Source organism: Anarhichas minor, unplaced genomic scaffold (assembly GCF_050575085.1).
Source record: "Anarhichas minor isolate MPS153535 unplaced genomic scaffold, ASM5057508v1 ptg000040l, whole genome shotgun sequence".
NCBI lineage: Eukaryota > Metazoa > Chordata > Actinopteri > Perciformes > Anarhichadidae > Anarhichas > Anarhichas minor.
In genome coordinates this window covers 13517354-13535614 of record NW_027466486.1, presented here as the reverse complement: position 1 = coordinate 13535614, position 18261 = coordinate 13517354, and the positions used below count along the sequence as shown (strand labels likewise).

Here is an 18261-nt window from a genome sequence, read left to right as displayed (position 1 = left end):
ACATTAGGATATGTTTATTTCATTTGTTTTAGACGGACAGTACTGCAAGTCCAAGATAGTAAAAACACTCTTGCTCAGGACTGAGGTAGCATTTTGCCCATTGGCAGCCTTGTTACACAATTTTCATGACAGAAACCAGAAATGTTCTCTAGTCGAGTACGAAACAATAAAAGTGAGCCAACAAACAATTGGTGGTGTACGCAACCAATGGCCTGTAGAGCATCGTAAAACACACTTCATTCAAGCTAAAAGAAAAAAGAAGCAGCGACATTGCAAGCAGTCGGCTCGAAGTCGTCGTAGAATACACTTCATACAATCTTGCCACTAACTAAAGTAAACTCACCAAGCTGTCTACTTGCCAATCAGGGGCCGAGTTGCAGCGAAGTACAGAAGTGTTTGCTGCTAGTTCCGTTATCTGTTAGCGGTTAGCCGAACACACCGTCCAATACAATGAAAGTGAGCCACAGAGCAACGGCCAAGACGTATAATGTAGCACTGTGTGTACTGGTACTTGCTTAAGAGTAGTGAGTGAAAAGTCAGCAGGCAGTCGGTGGCAGTATAAGGTAATGTGTTTTGAGAAAGTGTAAGTCACTGCAACCACGGGAGGTCCTTGAGCCTGCATCCAGAACTGGGCACCGGAGAAATATTAAGCAGGTGTGGAACGGAAGGGGGAGGGGATTGCACCAGGGGTTGCCAATCATATTCCACCCCTCTGGCCCTGTCTCTGCAGTAAATGAGCATAGAGTTGCTTAATTACACACTTTCTGTAGAGTTACTTATATGCTTTCCCACTCTCTCTGTTGGTTTTCTTTAGGTCAATGGCATAAATGTAGAGCCCTGCACACATGAGGAAGTTGTGAGTACATTTGTGATTAACTGTTGACAAAAAGCCAACGCACTGCATATACATGGCACTATTTTTTTTCATGCTCAATTTCTCTTTCAAACTTTAGCTTCTGTCTTTGTTAAACATTTCCTTTATTCTGTGCCACCATCCCCCATCTGCCACACACACACACACACACACACACACACACACACACACACACACACACACACACTCTTCCCATGTCTCTTGTCACTGTCTCCTCATGCAGCCCCAAACAGCTGTTCACTTTATTCACCTCCAGAGCGTCAAAACACATAATGAGCTCTTCAGAAGACTATCCAGAGCTTTTTAATGGCAGGCTGTCCCACTTGCAGCACTGACAGATGCTTGGGCTCAAGTAAGGGCTACCGCACAATCTTTGACAGGATAGTCAGGGATCTGATGGCAGATGTGCGTTTAGGGTAAGAAGCGGTGACCTTGCACGTTGGCTATGTGACAGTCGAGTGTCTCATTTGCACTTTTTTATTTTCTCTCTCTTCCAAGATGCACGGATGATAGACAGATTCATTATGTTAATCCTCTAAACCTAACCTTATTTGAATGCCTCTTGGACTTGGACATCTTTGAGGACACATTTTCTATCACTTAGACATCAAATAATCAGACATTTGGAGTGTAAGTACTTTTTGAAGTCAGCTGTCACTTTGCTGACCGAAACGCCGGCCTTCACGTTCCGCCTTTTGACGATTTTTAAGTGAAGCCACTTCCGTCAGGCTTTAACTTATGACTACATGTTCTCCCCTCATCTCCTGTTATATTTAGTTTGCTCAGGATGTGTACGTCGCGACATGAATGTGGCTGATTTAATTTATACAAGATTAAGTTCTTATCTCGCCGCATTCTCACAATCGTTCTCTCTCTCCTCCCCCCCCCCCCCCCACTTGCTATCTATCTCAATCTCAATCCGTCTCTCCCTCTCTCGTCAGGTTCACCTCTTGCGCACCGCAGGAGATGAGGTCACCATCACCGTTCGCTACCTGCGAGAAGTTCCATCATTTCTAAAACTGCCTCTAGGTAAGAGTCCTGTGGTTTTGCGGCCACAATAAACTCCATTGCATCGAGCATTTCTTTTGGCGATAAAGGAATCGGGCCACGTTTACGGGAGATTGTCTTTTAGCGCGCCTCCACGCTTTTAAAGCCGTTCAATAGATGAGCATTTATTTCAAAGTAGTAAATTGTCATGCTCAGTGGCCTGAGGCGAGCAGTAATGTCAGGAACACCCAGAGCTGCAATCCCCTGCTCCTGTACTTACTTCCAGCAGCTTGAAGAGTTAGAAACACAGATTCTAAAAATCATCCGTGTGGAGCCGGTAAAAGGTGAGAAATCAGGTACGCAGCTGAGAGAGGGGAGGAAATGATGGCGAGCGGTAAAATGAGGACTTGAAGCGGCTCTGAACACAAACGGTAAATTAGAAATTTTGGCTATTTTATGAAGCACTGTTTTAAAGTTAGATGGGACTGCTTTGTCTCTGCTTTGACGCCTGAGTTCGTTTTTGAGCGACTGTGGCCAGCAACCCACCAACTGTCATCTGATTTAAAGTCGATTCAAATATTACTCAATTGTAACTGGTGCTCAGAAGTATGTGAAATCCCCTTTTGGCAGAAACAACACAGCTTTCAACCACATTTTGGTGTTTTCCTCAACGGATAGAGTTTACTCATTCACCTCTATGACAACTAAGTAAACTCTATCTGGTGAGGAAGACTGTCGGATGCAGTTGAAAGCTTCATAAAAATCTAGTAAGTAGACCTTTTGATTGTGGGGAATCTTCAAAATTGATATACTAGATTTTTACAGTAAGAGTTTGAAATTCACTAATTCATTTATTCATTTTCGTTCTGAGACTCTGTATGCTAAATATGAATGAAATATAGAAATATGGCTCACTATGAAGCCTGGAAATGGGGGAAGCAGCTAGCCTGGCTGTCCAACACAATATGCCTAGTCTGGCACACAACTCCTGCAACTTGTCATTTTTACACTTTAATTGTTCAATGGATCATGTAGCTCATGGGTACTTAACGTTTGGGGCGTCGTCTGTTCACAGTTGTGTGTTGGATACAGACTGCTAAACCACCAAACAGTTTTGTGTCATGAATTAGCTGTAAGCTAAAAATGAATGAAGGTGATGCATTAAAAATCGTTTCAGTCGCCACCAGCAAGCGTACTGATCATTTTGCACAATTTACCAAATCCTGAGGAGCACACAGATGGAGAAAAATGATTAATACTAATAGACGTGCATGAATATTTATAGCTCACTTCATAAACCACCAACTCTCTCTCCCAAATTCAAACTGAGAGCTATAGTGAGAAGTCTGGCCCTCATCTCTTCTGGGTAAGTTAACATTCATAGAAGGCGTCTGTGCAGACACGCTCAGCTTTTTTTGCTGCAGGGTGTTTTGGCCGGTAAGTCGCGTTTTGTTGCCGCGAGAACAAAAAGGTTCAAAACGTATTGTCTCTAAGCCGCCCCTTGTTTCACTTTGGCACAAATGACAAGCAGGAGAGGCCAGGAGCAGTCTGCCACACGCCGCGACCGAATTAGGAAGCGGATCTAATGCCAAGCTAATATCGTATCAAAGAGCAGCGTTTGTCTCTTTGGGATTCTGCCTGTGAGATGCACCGCTTAAAGGCAGGGCGGCAGAATAAAGTCAGTACCGGGACCATGGTGTTTGAGGCTTAGGTGCAACTCTTGTCTTGTTGTCTTTGCTTCAGAAGATATTAGATGATAAAATAAACATGAAGATGGACTAAATGTTTTGCAGGGATTCTGCAGAAGCCCGTTTGTAAAGAACATGTCTTTTGTTTCTCAGGTTCTCCCGGGCCGTCCACCGATCACAGCCGAGTGTCCTCGCCACTCTTTGACAGCGGCTTACATCTAAATGGAAATGGAAACAACGCAGTAAGAGAGATCTATTTGATATTTCATGTACGATGTTATAAAGTAGCCCCTTCACTTTGTGTTACCGGTGTGTTTTGACAGAATGAAGAATTCACTGCGTATATATAGTGTGATTGCTAAAATGTCACTTAAACCTAACATTAAGTCCATTAGGAGTCCTTTAAGACTGCCTCTGCCATTCATTTGGACCATCTATCCTCCTGCTCCTTTTGTACCACGATGCATTGTGTGTGTGTTAGGCTTCCACTACTGTGTGTCCACACACACACACAGCTTGTTGGGGTAAAGTATAGCTGAGTAACACTGGGATTCATGTGAGGGTCACAAAAGTCCAGGGCCGGGCGATGTGTCGATGTAACACCGATATTGTGATTTGAGACGAGATATCTTGTTAGATTTTGGATATTCTATTGTTTGCATTTACCTGTTTGATTTTATGTCCACATTACTGACGATTATTTATCAAAATTCTTACAATGAGCCTCACTGCATTATTGACTAGATCTCACTTAACATCGGAGGGCAGCCGGGGGAATAAAGATACTACTAATCGACTCTATTCATTGGCTATAGAGACTCAGTTGTTATCATTCTAGCTAGCTTGGCAGGGCTAACCGCTAGTGGGGAAGCAGCAGTAACAGCAGCGCTATCTGCTGCAGCCTGAGCCTTTGTGGACTGTGGCTCGTACGAATCTGCTTTGACTTTGACATGTTATTAAATGTGAATTAATCCATAACGTCCTCTGCGCAGGACGGTGTTTGGCTCTCCAGCAATGTGGGGGCCAGCCCTGATAGCTGACTGCTGTGGAGCTGATCTCTTGGCAGAGGGAGGAAAATTAAACTTATCTCAGCCAAACTCTCCCTGTTCGTGGGTCAGAGGGTAATATGAGTAAACCAGCGTTGTCGATTTTTTCAAGCATTGATTATGTGCTGGCTGTATCTACAAACTGTCCCTGTTTTCATAGCCGCACAGCTGGAAGAAAGTTGAATATGGGAAATTATACATTTTTCATGTCATGTCTACAGCCACACGATCGATGTGTGACACCGTAGCAATACAGCCTCAGAAATGCCTCCTGTGTAAAGCCACAACAGCCCAATCAGCCACTGGGCTCTCTCAGGATTAAAAGGAAGAAGTCTAAATCGTTCATTTCGTTCCATGTTCTCCTGCAAACATGTTATTAGCTCCCTGACCTTGCTTGATATAAGAGTGGAGAAGGCTGTGATTACAGTGTATGCTCCTGGGATGATGTAGTGGCAGCTGATTCCACAGAGGGATATTTCAATCGTAACAAAGCTCGTGTCGGCTCATAACCCCCGCATCAACAGGACAAAATCAGTACTGGCTTCCAAGAAACATTTGGTAAATTCCCTATATTGCTGTCCCCATCCTAGAGAAAAGTGTTCAGGTAACACTCATAATGACCGAATGAAATCTATAGGTACAGCTGTGTTGCGCTCGCTGCAGAAATATCAAGGTAATTGCTCTTGACGTCTATATGCAACGTTTAGCCAGAAGTGCACTATAACGGCGGAGCAGTGGAGAATAAAAAAGGTAAATGTTTGCTTTGTTTCTCTAAAGCCCATCTTTCACAGTTTTAATAGTAAGTCTTGAGAAGACTGCACATTAGTATGGTTATCTATAATGAAAAGAGTAGCCATGAAGACAGCATCTCTCGGCCATCATTTTACATGAATAATTCAGAGAAAGCATGGAGGACAGCAGGTGGCCACTTTAACCTTTCATAGATAATCTAGATTTCAAGTGTTTCCATTTAAAGTCCTTTGCAGGAGCTGGAGGCTAAACATCCCTGTGCACCACGGGCCTTTGCATCGTCTGCATTTCTTTCCATTTCCACTATGTGCACTTGGTTTATCTGAGGTATAAAAAAAAAAAAAAAAAAAAAAAAAACACAATTAGCCCGGCGGTTTCCTCCCCACAGAAATAAGATTTAAGCAGCGAAAAAACACAAAATATAAGAGCGGGCCTCCAGTTAAAGTCAAGTGTTTTTCTTCTTGCCTCACAAATAAGGACTATTATGTCAGTGGTTGTTTTTGTTCTTAGAGTAATTGCTTGTTGTGCCGTTTTTTTTCCTTCTCTCCCCAGTGCAGTATGAGCCCTGAATCCACTTTAATGTTCAGACTATAATGATAGGAAGCCTCCAGATTTGCAGGAAAGTAGGGCAACTCATAACTTTTTATTTATTTTTTCCACCAAAAGAAGAAAAAAAAAAAGAGACATTGCATGCCATTACGAATTCTGCATCCTACGAAATAGTCAGTAATGGAAAGGGTCATTAAGCCTGAGCAATGGTTGGAATGGTAAAGACCTCAGACGTACTGCACAACGTTTGCACATTCTGTATCGTCGAAAAGATGAGCTGGATGTTTCTGATTTATTTCTTCAGCTGTTGACTCTCGCTTTGAGCGAGGTTTATAATTTTCTCATTTGAGAATTGTCCCCATGAAAGGCTAGGAATTTGTCGGACTAATTTAAAGCTACTAACGATGATGCAAAAGACTGTACAAAAGCTTTCTCACTGAGAATTCTCACCAAACTCTGCAGCTCCCCTGAGCTCTACGGGGCGTTTTAGCCTCTTTCAGCTCATCGTGTTAATTTTAGGGCCTGTGAATCAAACGGTTTCGGTTCACTCAACATCGCTCTCATCAGCTTCGTGCAGGACACATTGTATGTACTGTAGATTGATGCACGTAACGCCGAACCAAAATGAACAAGCGCAAGTTTTGAGCCATACGACGCAAACCTTTGAGCCATACGACGTTGGCAACATTGGCTGAAGCCAGCACGGCGAGCTGATTGGCGTGTGAGTCAGTCACACCATGGCGAGCGCAAATGAAACTCTTGGGGTTGGAAGACACCGCTCCGCCTCTGTGTACCGTTACACCCCCAAAAAGTCCTGAGAAACACCACTTTACTCTACCGGCCCGAGCACAGTTATTCAGACAGTTAGTGGCTAGTGGACATCGCGGAGCATTTAACTTTTAAATTATTATTCTCTGTGGTTTTGTTTAATTAAAATACCGATGTCCCTTTAAGGATACTTGTTATGAGAATTACTTGTTACATTCATAAAACACAGAAAAAAAAAAGACATTTGAACTCCATAACACAGCAGGCTGGCAAGATTAGTCACCAAATAGTTTGAGTGCACGCTAACTTGCAATTCAACAAACGGAGAGACTTTAATGCATCGCTGCTGAAGCTTTAATGTTCCTTTTGATTAAGGTTGCTTGTGCTAGAGCTGATGGTTAGACCGGCTGTGTGCCAACTCTTCTCTTCAACACCTTCCCAAGTAATGTTGCAGGCCACCTGCCAGGCCCAAGGCTGTGCATGGGGATGTGTTTTATACATAACTTTGATAATATTCACAAAAACACTCATCACACAGACATATTAACACTCATAGAGAGGTATGAGCAATGCTCTGTGCATCCCTGGGACTATTGTGCCAAATGTCACCACACATTTTTTTTTTTCTGAAGCATTAGCAGTAAATGCTTTTGATTTGAGGTCCTCAGAAGGAAGAACTTCTTCTAGACTCACCACTTTTTTTCATTAAGGCTCAACAAACTCACAGGGAGAAACGATAGTGCAGAAATTGCTGTCTCTTACTCTGACAGCAGACCCAATAAACCCGAATGCAGCGCAGCCACAAGGGGCACAGTGGGGTGAGGCGCGTGATGCCCCCATTTTCTTGACAGAAAAATGCATTGCTGCAAGGCCAGCTGAGTTTCTCCATGGGGGAGCGGGGGTATTGAAACTCATTCTGGAAATGTAGGAAAAAGTAGTCAAAAAAAAGGGGAGTTCAGGCAAGTTCAGAAACAGTTGATAAAACAAAAAATGAATTGCCATATCTCATCACAAAAGGACTCCTCCAATACTGCACGGCAGCAAAGAACACCACTTTACCTCATTGAATAATGTTGTCATGCAGAAAGCGTTACAATGTGTAGCCCAATAATGGAGTGTAATGAGCTCTTTCTCACAGGTATATCTTAGTAATTACCTGTAGGAACTTACCTGGAATCTAAAGAATACTAGTTAATAGCTTTGCTTGGAAACACAGTTTTACTACACGTTCCATCACGTAGCTTTTCTACCACTTTGGTCCAGACTGAAATAGCTCAACAACTGTTGGTTTAACTTTGGCACATTCATGGCCCCAAGAGGATGAAGCCTACCATGACAGCACAATAGGATCGATATGACATTGAAACCAAATTGAAAGCGCTCGTTTTTATTCATTGCTGAAATGTCAGATTTAAATCTATAATGACGCCTGGGATTAAGTTGTTAGTCGATTCATATATATTGAAACAATGTTACACTAATTAACCACTAGAAACCAGACCTTCTCATGGCATTTCTTTATATATTACAACCGTTGTTCTCAACATGTAAGTAAAGTTCAAGAAAAACTTTTGCTTTCATAAAGAAACAAAATTATCTCTAACATTTGCCAAAAATGAAAGGTCATGAAGGATGTGTTCATAATATTTTCTTACAAAATGTTACCTAATAAACAGATGAAATGTCCCTTGGAATATTTACCAAACTATGCTTACTGATCAAATACTGTGTAAAATATAATATTGTAGTCTTGCAAATTATGCAATCGACTCTCGACATGGCAACAGCTGAGTTGGCACTCTGAGAGAGTGACTTCATTCCCTGCTCTCGACAACATTACTTCACTACATCTTTAAATAGCAAATAGTTGTTTGCTGCTTTATTAAAGCTCATTTTCAAACCGTATGAATTATGCAAATCTAAGACCAGATTAAACAAAACCAAATATAATTGTCTTCATAATTTGTTTTAATGAGGCTAAAAGGAACATTAAATACGGATCCATGGTTTCTTGTGCTACAAACTCTCATGACACTCGCCGACGAGGGAAGCGTGCAGGAGCGCTCGTTAATCTGCGCCGACGGGGACTCAGAACTGCGCTCCCGTCAATTCACCTGGCGAACGTCCGCTCTCTGGCCAACAAGATGGATGAGCTGCTGCTCCTCAACAAAGCAAACACGGACTTTAGCAGATCCGCCGCCCTGTGCTTCACTGAAACCTGGCTCGGTGAGCACATCCCGGACAGCGCACTACATCTGCCGGGCTGCCAACTCCTCCAAGCGGACCGCGTAACGGCGCTGTCGGGGGAAAACGAGGGGAGGCGGAATCTGCTTCTACGTTAATGAAGGTTGGTGTACAGATGTCACAGTGTCAAATGAATCATGCAGCCCTCACTTAGAAACATTTTTCATAGACTGCAAACCTTTTTATTCACCGCGCGAGTTTTCCTCTTTCATTCTGGTCGGTGTTTACATCCCACCACAGGCCTGTGTGAGTGAGGCGCTCCAACACCTGGCTGAGCAGATCAACAACATGGAGCACAAACACCCAGACTCCCTGCTCATTGTTCTTGGACTTCAACAGAGCAAACCTCAGCAAAGAACTGCCTAAATACAGACAGCATATTAAGTGTAGCACCAGGGACAAAAACACACTGGACCACTGCTACACTGTCATAAAGGATGCATACCGCTCACTCCCCCGTGCAGCTCTGGGACTCTCTGATCATTGTCTGGTTTATCTTCTCCCGACCTACAGGCAGAAACTAAAATCTGCAAAGCCTGTGGTCAAGACTATGAGGAGATGGACCAACGAGGCAAAGCTGGAGCTACAGTCCTGCTTTGCCTGCACTGACTGGAGTGTTTTCGAGGCTGCTGCTACAGACCTGGATGGGCTCACTGACACTGTGACATCGTACATCAGTTTTTGTGAGGACATGTGTGTGCCGAATAAAACCTTCTGCACATTCAACAACAATAAACCATGGTTTACTGCAAGACTCAGGCAGCTTCGTCGGGCCAAGGAGGAGGCCTACAGAAGTGGGGACAGGATCCTGTACAACCAGGCCAGAAACACACTGACGAGGGAGATCAGGGTAGTTGAGAGGAGCTACACTGAAAAGCTGGAGGAAAAGTTCTCGGCCAACGACCCCTCGTCAGTTTGGAGAGGCCTGCAAGTACTCACGAACTACAGGAGACCACCCCCCCCCCCCCCCCCCCCCCCCCCACTGAGGCCAATCACCAACTGGCTGACGACCTGAATGCCTTCTACTGCAGGTTTGATAAGCCTACCCTCACCCCCCCCACCTGCCCCATCAAACAACCATCTACACCCCCTGCCTCCTCCTCATCTCTCCCAACCGACCCCCCACCGGCACTGAGGATCTGCGAAGAGGATGTGAGTCGGTTCTTTCACAGACAAAAGATCAGGAAGACACCAGGCCCAGACGGTGTGTCCCCCTCCTGCCTGAAAGTCTGTGCTGACCAGCTGGCCCCCATCTTCACACAGATCTTCAATCGATCACTGGAGCTATGTGAAGTCCCCTCATGCTTCAAACGCTCCACGATCATCCCGGTCCCCAAGAAATCCTCCATCACAGGATTAAATGACTACAGGCCCGTCGCCCTGACGTCTGTGGTCATGAAATCCTTTGAAAGACTGGTGTTGACCCATCTGAAGAACATCCCAGGACCCTTGCTGGACCCCCTGCAGTTTGCCTACTGTGCAAACAGGTCGGTGGATGATGCAGTCAACATGGGACTGCATTACATGCTGCAACACCTCGACTCCCCAGGGACATATGCAAGGGTTCTCTTTGTGGACTTCAGCTCTGCGTTCAACACCATCATCCCGGAGATGCTCCAACCCAAACTCTCCCAGCTCACTGTGCCAGCCTCCACCTGTCAGTGGATCACAAACTTCCTGACTGACAGGCAGGTGAGGCTGGGAAAAATCACATCCAGCACCCGGACTATCAACACTGGCGCCCCCCCAGGGATGTGTGCTCTCCCCACTGCTCTTCTCCCTCTACACCAACGACTGCACCTCAGAGGACCCAACGGTCAAGCTCCTGAAGTTCACAGACGACACAACGATCATCGGCCTCATCAGGGACGGTGATGAGTCTGCGTACAGGCGGGAGGTTGAACAGCTGGTCCTCTGGTGTGGTCTGAACAACCTGGAGCTAAACAAGCTCAAAACTGTGGAGATGACAGTGGACTTCAGGAGGAGCCCCCCAACACTGCCCCCCCCCCCCCTCACCATACACAACAACACTGTATCCGCTGTGGAGACCTTCAGGTTTCTGGGATCCACAATCTCCCGGGATTGAAGTGGGCTCCCAACATCAACACCATCCGGAAAAAGGCACAGCAGAGGTTGTACTTCCTGCGCCAGCTCAGGAAGTTCAACCTACCTCAGGAGCTGCTGATCCTGTTCTACTCAGCCATCATCCAGTCTGTTCTCTGTTCCTCTATTACTGTGTGGTTTGGATCGGCCACCAAACAGGACAGAAACAGACTACAACGGATTGTCGGGTCTGCAGAGAGGATCATTGGTTCCAGCCTGCCCTCCATCCTGGACTTGTACACCTCCAGAGTCAGGAAACGGGCAGGAAAGATCACTGCAGACCCATCACACCCTGGACACAAGCTGTTCCAACTCCTCCCCTCTGGTAGGCTCTACAGGGCTCTGTACGCCAAAACCACCAGACACAGGAACAGTTTCTTTCCACTGGCCGTCACTCTGATGAACAATAAATAAGTCATATTGCACTACCTCTGTTTGCACTATTGTATTTTATATATATACAGTATACATACACACTTTTGTTTGGGATATATTTATACTTATATTGTATATAGCTGTTAAATGTCCTTGTTTTTCTTATATTTCTCTTGTTTATTGTATATATTTCATATGTGTGTATATGTACGATGAGAATAATGTGTAACCGGAGGCAAATTCCATGTATGCGCACGCATACATGGCCAATAAAGCCGATTCTGATTCTGATGACACGCAGTCTTTCATTACAGTCTCCTTTTAAAGGCCTGCCTTGCATTCCCACCTGCAGCTGACAGTGGACCGTTTGTAGTGGTGGAAGACAGTTTTCTGTAAATCACCTTGGAAGTCCAACCTTGACAGATTAGAGCGAGATAGTGTGTTGGTAGGAGGGCTTCAGGGGGTTCACAGAAAGTAACTTTCCATGATGTAATGCACTTTTACTGGACTGAATTTTTATGTACGTTATGTGCTTTCACAAGTTGATACAGTCCAATCACATGCAAAAAGACTAACAATCACGGCCTCAAACATGGCCTGAGATCATTTTTACACCAACTCTGACAGAATGACGCTTTTCAATCATAGTGCAGCCAGTACTCGTGAAAAGCGGAGTATGGGACTTAGTCGTGCCAATGACCATTTCTTGCACGTTGTCGAGACTAAAATGCGGTAGGTATAGCTTCTGAGGTAGATTCTGGTACTCTTATGAAAGCACGTATGAAATGACTTTGCATTGCTGGCGAACAAGGACATCCTCATCTCTCAGCTTTTACTTAAGATTTATTTCACTGACAAGTGCAAGTTAGGTAGGAATCTCCCAATAGTCTCAAAGGAGGTGTCGGCACACAGCTTGAAATATTGTTAACATGAATCCTAAAAAACATGAATCCTAAAAAAATGAACCCACACAACTTTAACTGAAAAGATGATGAAAGATGTTTTGAAGAATTTCCCTTGTATGTTCTTTTGATAGACGCAACTTAGACGTATATATTTATACTAGTTTGAGCACAACCAGCAAAGACGACATTTAATAGTACAGCTAACCATGTAAATATATTTATCACCACATTACTCAGCATGAAAGACTATATTAAACCTTACAGTACTTGGTTGTTACCTAAGCAAGCCTTGTGTTTGCTGGCACCGGTGAGAGTGCCGGTGAAAATAGGACCCCATTTTAACAACCATTTACAACATTAGATAGATAATGGCATTGGTTCACATGTTTGCGGTTAAAAATCAACCTACCAGGAACTAGAACATTTTGATCGGCTTATATCCATTTTCTCTTTTAAATTTTTTTATTTTTTTATAACCAAGCATATTAGCCTGCTTCTCTTCAGGGTAGTGCGAGATGTTGAGAACACTGGGCATTCGGAGCAGTTGAATACAGAATGTTTTTCTTTGAGGGCTCGTCTCTCCCTCCTTTGTCATTTCAACTGCTTAGAGATGTTTTCCTCATTATGTATAAAATCTTTAGTTTTCTTCATAGTGTAAAACCAAACGAGTGGCATGCATCACATGAAGAAGTGCTTTTTTTAAAATAATGTGTCCCACACGCCTCTAAAATGGTTGTTCCCAAGTCCTCACAGAATATTTAAAATATTCTGGCAGGAAAGTTAGCAATGGGCACATTGAGACAATGTTGATTTAAATGTTATATCTCAATGTTCAAAACATGACTCTTTTTTTTAAGGTAACATTTTTAACCTCAACCATATAGCAATAAGCTTTCTGACCATAACTTAATGTTGAATTAAAATACCTTTGCTATCTGGCTTAGGTGAATTACTGACTTTTTCTCCAATGCCACCTGGAGGTTAAAATTTCCTCTTTTTTTGTGAAATAGCTTGATGAAATTAATGAAATTTGGATTAGCTTCCTCAAGCGTCTCCTGGTCAAAAGTTTCCACATGTCCATTGAAATAGCTGAACATCTACTAGATGAGACATTTCATGTTTAAAAAAAAAATCTTTGATCAGTCTTTTGGTTTTAGACCAAATACCTGCAAAGCATCATTATCAACCTCAGTTGTGCTTTGTGTTTAGTGCTAATTAACAAGTGTTAGCATGGTAGCATTGGCATTGCGAGCATGTCTCTATAGCATGGCGAGACACATTCGTCCTCAGATGTCTACTGTGACTGACCCATGACTGACCCATTGATGACTGTGTGTCTTGGTTGTTACAATGCAAGAGAATGTCGTGGTTGATGTTTTTCCTCTCCGAGCACTCGCACGACTGAAGCGTCTTCCTCCTCTGTAGGTGATTAGAATTCACCAAGCTTTGTCGTCAGGAGGCTCTCACGACATTGAAATGACTGATATCATTTTCCCTTTCCATTGCACCCTGGTCAAGTTATTCATTTACATGCTTTTAAATAATTATGGTTCACCACTGAAGTATCGGTATTCATGGTGGAGTGTTTGAATGAATGAAGAGCAACACTGTGGCTTGAGTTCCTATTTTCCGGCTCCTCAGTAGAAGCACGTCAGTGTAATCCACTCGGACGGCCTGATGGCTTTCAATGGCCTGCCACCTCACCGACTGCACTTGAGGCTCAACTAAAAAAATGTTGTTCTGGGTGGACATAAATGGAACAAAGGGTGATTTCTTCAGAAATGTAGTCATTACTGGTAAGGAGCTGACGGGGTTCTGCATGCCACGTGTACTTCAGCAACAACATTTTGCAGAGGTAGGCAGTTTGCCGCTTCTCACTATTCCACCCCAAGGCTCTTTTAATGCTTTGATAATATGTTCAGCCATTTTGAACGCAGGTGAAGGCAGGTGATTTGGTTATTTTGTGATGAACACACCTACCTGTACTGTGTGTGTGTGTATAATGCTACAGGGGCTACATCAGGTGGTGTGCCGTTGTTTTTGGGATTTTGTGCTGACAGGTAGTCTTTAGCTACAGGAATGATTCACTGTTTGATGCAGCTATAGCGTCACTCATTAGATAATATGTTATAATGCGTCTGTTCTTCATTAAGTGCGGTGTGATTTGCATTAAAGTGGCACTTTTCCAGCTATCAAAGCTTTTTTGCAACATATTGTGCTTCAGGACCTTTAGAACGGATGCTTTTTGATGCACTGCCATCAGTCTCGGAGGGTGTTTCATTAAACTTTTACATTTTGAACATTTTTAATAGAGGCATCTGAAACACAATCTGGTGTTCTATGCTGTGAAGCCACAATTCTGACTTTGATATAAGCAGTAATCAAAATTGCTTTAAAAGATTGCTCAAGTATAAATATCCTCTACCACACTTTTTATTAAAATTGATACAAGTTCTAAACCAACCAGATGTGCTTTAGACTCCATTCTAAGCTGTTCAGTCTGCTTCAAAGCTGTCTTTTCAGCATCATATACAAGTCTCTGAGTTCTGGTATTATTCCCGTGGTTACTCCTTTACCGGAGAGACCTAACCTCTGTCCTCAAACTCTAAGCAATAACAGACCCATTTCAAATCTCGCCATCATGTTTAAACTGTTCGTGGTAACTAGCGGCATAGATAGCAGATGGCAATCTTCTTGATGAGTTTCAGTCAGTTCAGATCCAAACACAGTACAGAAACCGCACCTACCGGGGTAGCAAAGGACTTCTCAACTAACTGCCATTGATTCTGATCTTACGTCTATCCTGCTATATTTAGATTTGAGTGACACGTTTGACATATCGTTGGTCTTAAGGGGCTGGTGCTTGCCTGGTTCTGCTCATATCAGAGTAACGGTACACAACAGTGCTCAGTATACAAGTGTTTTATAAATAATACACAATTCAAATTCAGTGCTCTTCCTACGCTGCTTAAGAGACTACAAATCAAGCCAGATCTCTTGGTGTAGTCATGTGTTCAGACCTGTATTTTTCACTTTAAGATCATATCAAGATATAAAGGACTCGTCTTTACAGGATTTAGAAAAAGTAGTCCATGTGTTTATCTTCAGTAAGCTCAATAGACTACTGTAACCCTGTCTTTACAGGCCTCAGATCAGACAGCTGCAGCTGATTCAGACCGCTGCTGTTAGAGACTCACTAAGACCAGGAAAGTAGATCTCATCAATGCAGTGCTCAGATCTGAACACTGGCTTCCTGTTCCTCAAATAGTTTACTCTTAAATTCTACGGATGGTTAATACATCCCTGAATAGGTTAGGGCTAAATTACATTTCTGATTAAAACTAAACATGGAGAAATAGCATTCAGCTTTTATGCACCACAGATCTGGAACAGACTCCCAGAAAAGTTCTGCACTGACTCTTATTTCTTCAGGGCTTGATACTTTTCTCAGCAATGAACCATCATTTTATTTCAGTTATATGCAGGCTTTAAGCTATTGTCAAAAAATCAAATGTGATATGAGCAGTAGACTGCTAATGAAGGGAAAGTAGTGTTAGCCGTTATAGTTATAGTGTAATGATGTAAAGTGCGTTCTAAAGTCTTGCCTGCCGCCACGTGTATCGCAACCATCAGGAAGTACCCATAACCATGACACATTAACACATTTGTTATTGCTAGAAGCCAGGCACATTTAGGCTGCAATTGTAGCTTTTTCTAATGCCGATGAAAAGCCTGAATGCACCTGTGTGTTTGCCACAGTCAGAAGCTCATACTGCAGGCCCACTGTTTTCAAAAAGCCATTAACAGCTCACAGAGACAAGCTGCTGCCAAGATTAATAGTAATCCATTAATTTAGAAAAACAGTGTATTTTTCCCTACCATGCCTTTAATAACACCACTAGACTTCAAGAGACATTGGACGTCATTCACAAACAGTGCATACGCACAAATCTATGCTTAAACGTGTAAACGTTTTACTCGCAAATCCGGGATTCATCAATATTTCATTACCTGAATTTGTTCCAACTCTGTGAACAAATTTGGAAACTGCCTCAAATTATGAAGTCTCGACCCGTTCTTTTTATGTATACACACACCTTTTTCTAAAGGAGCTGTATTTAACATTCTGAACATTTCTATCTATGCAAGGGTCGTGGAATAATGTTCTACCTGAGTAGAGAAGCCACTCTCCCTTTTGTATGTGTCGTCTCAGGCTGCGCGTGCTTTTAGTGCATGTTGGTGCATGTGAGCGTGCCACACTGGTTAGCTCAGAGCCGCTGCTCTGCCGTGCTCTCATACGGGAGTAACAGACGATAACGCCATCCTGTCCGACAGCGTTGTGGCGGAAGCGTAGCACCCACCCTCCGTTTCCCCCTCAGGGAAACACTGTTAACTCTGTCACTACTTTCGCCATAGTTTGCACTGTTAGCGCTGTTAGCGGCCAGCTTGACGTCGACATGTTGAGAGCCGTTGAGAGGCAATCAAAATGCTCCCAATCTCAGATCTTTCACCTTTTACTAAATGCATCTCGTATTGTAACCGCATTAATTACAAAATGCTTTAATGGACAACAATATTTAAAATCTTTCATCCTCGATTGTTTTAATTGAAATATATATTTCAACGCTTCAATTGAGGTTTTCGAATGACGCTTCTAATGTCTGTCATATTTTATGATGCCATCACACATGATTTGATGTTGTTGTGGTTATGTCAATGTAATTTATGGTGCTGTTCGATTGCTGCTATTAGATAAAATCCTGTTTTGAATTTTAGAAATGATTACCTCTTCATCTTTTTTCAACACATGTTGACTTTTGGACTTTACAATGTCCTGGAGTTATTCTAAATGTTTGGATCACTTAGAATCAACGCAGCCACCACCGAAATCTAATATTACACACAGCATAGTACTTAAAATATAGCCTCATCTTTTACAGTAATACAGAAATAGCAGAATATATAGACGTGTAAAGAAAAAAAAAAAACTGTGCCGTGTTGATCTAGAATTGGAATGTCAACATTATGAATGAAGCTTCAAACTATTCGGTAGAGCCCTATAATACAACTCTGAAATAAATAACCTCCGGGTGAAAGTCCTTGCTGGATGTCATTATTTTCACCCTCATTTCTCCCACTTATGGATGATCCTCTGGTGGAGAGGCACTCATCTCGGGCTGACAGATCAGTGGTCATTGTCCTCCTACTCCACCTGCTTCCTTGTTTTTCTTCTTGTTTTTTCTTTTCTTTTTTTGCATAAACTTTAATATCAAACCATTTCTTTTTTTAACCTGAGCCACAGTCCATAGCGTCTTTTAAAAACAAATGCAATCTTCGTAACTCTCGTGGAAACACTTTTCTGCCTCCCACCTCGGACAATATATACATTTCTTCAGTATGTTTTTTTCTTTTCTTTTACAAAAACGTTACTACTTTATCCATGATAAACTTTGAGGCAAGCACATTTCCTTATATAGAGAAATGGGAACGTGGCAGCAGGCTGATTGCGAAAACCCGGCACAGGGTTGTTAATTCAGAATTACTCTGACTGCTTACGATCTCATCTTTTGTCAGTACTGCTGATCTCATTATTGTACTATCTTAGTATTGGACATTGGTAATTTTCATGAAGCATTTTTTTTAAATACCTATTCATTCTTTTGGCCTCAAATTTCTCCATAATTGGCAGCCAGAGAAAAATTGAAAAAACTGTACTAAATCTCATATACCTCAACATAAATTGAAACTTAATACACAATTTAAGAAAGCTGGCAGCAGCAGATAGCAGCAAAACCAAAGTGTGTAGGGTGCGTCTTAAAAGGAGAAGATTTGAACTGTTGACGTATTTGAGCGATAATTTCATTACAAGATGGTGAGATAAGATAATATCTCCTATGTGGGAGATGATGGTCTTGTACAGGAGATAAACTTGATTGTTTTCAACCAACATTCCCCGCAAAAAGAAAAAAATC

The 18261-nt window shown here is 42.7% G+C and overlaps 1 protein-coding gene across 1 annotated transcript in view; it reads left to right on the top strand.

Annotated features, from left to right (window-relative positions):
* Positions 1-18261, top strand: part of sntg2 (syntrophin, gamma 2) — a 73791-nt gene that overhangs the window by 23652 nt on the left and 31878 nt on the right. Inside the window, exons 6-8 of the mRNA XM_076108493.1 lie at positions 815-856; positions 1816-1903; positions 3703-3791. Coding sequence (XP_075964608.1) covers positions 815-856; positions 1816-1903; positions 3703-3791 — 219 coding nt within the window. The remainder of the gene's footprint in view (positions 1-814; positions 857-1815; positions 1904-3702; positions 3792-18261) is intronic.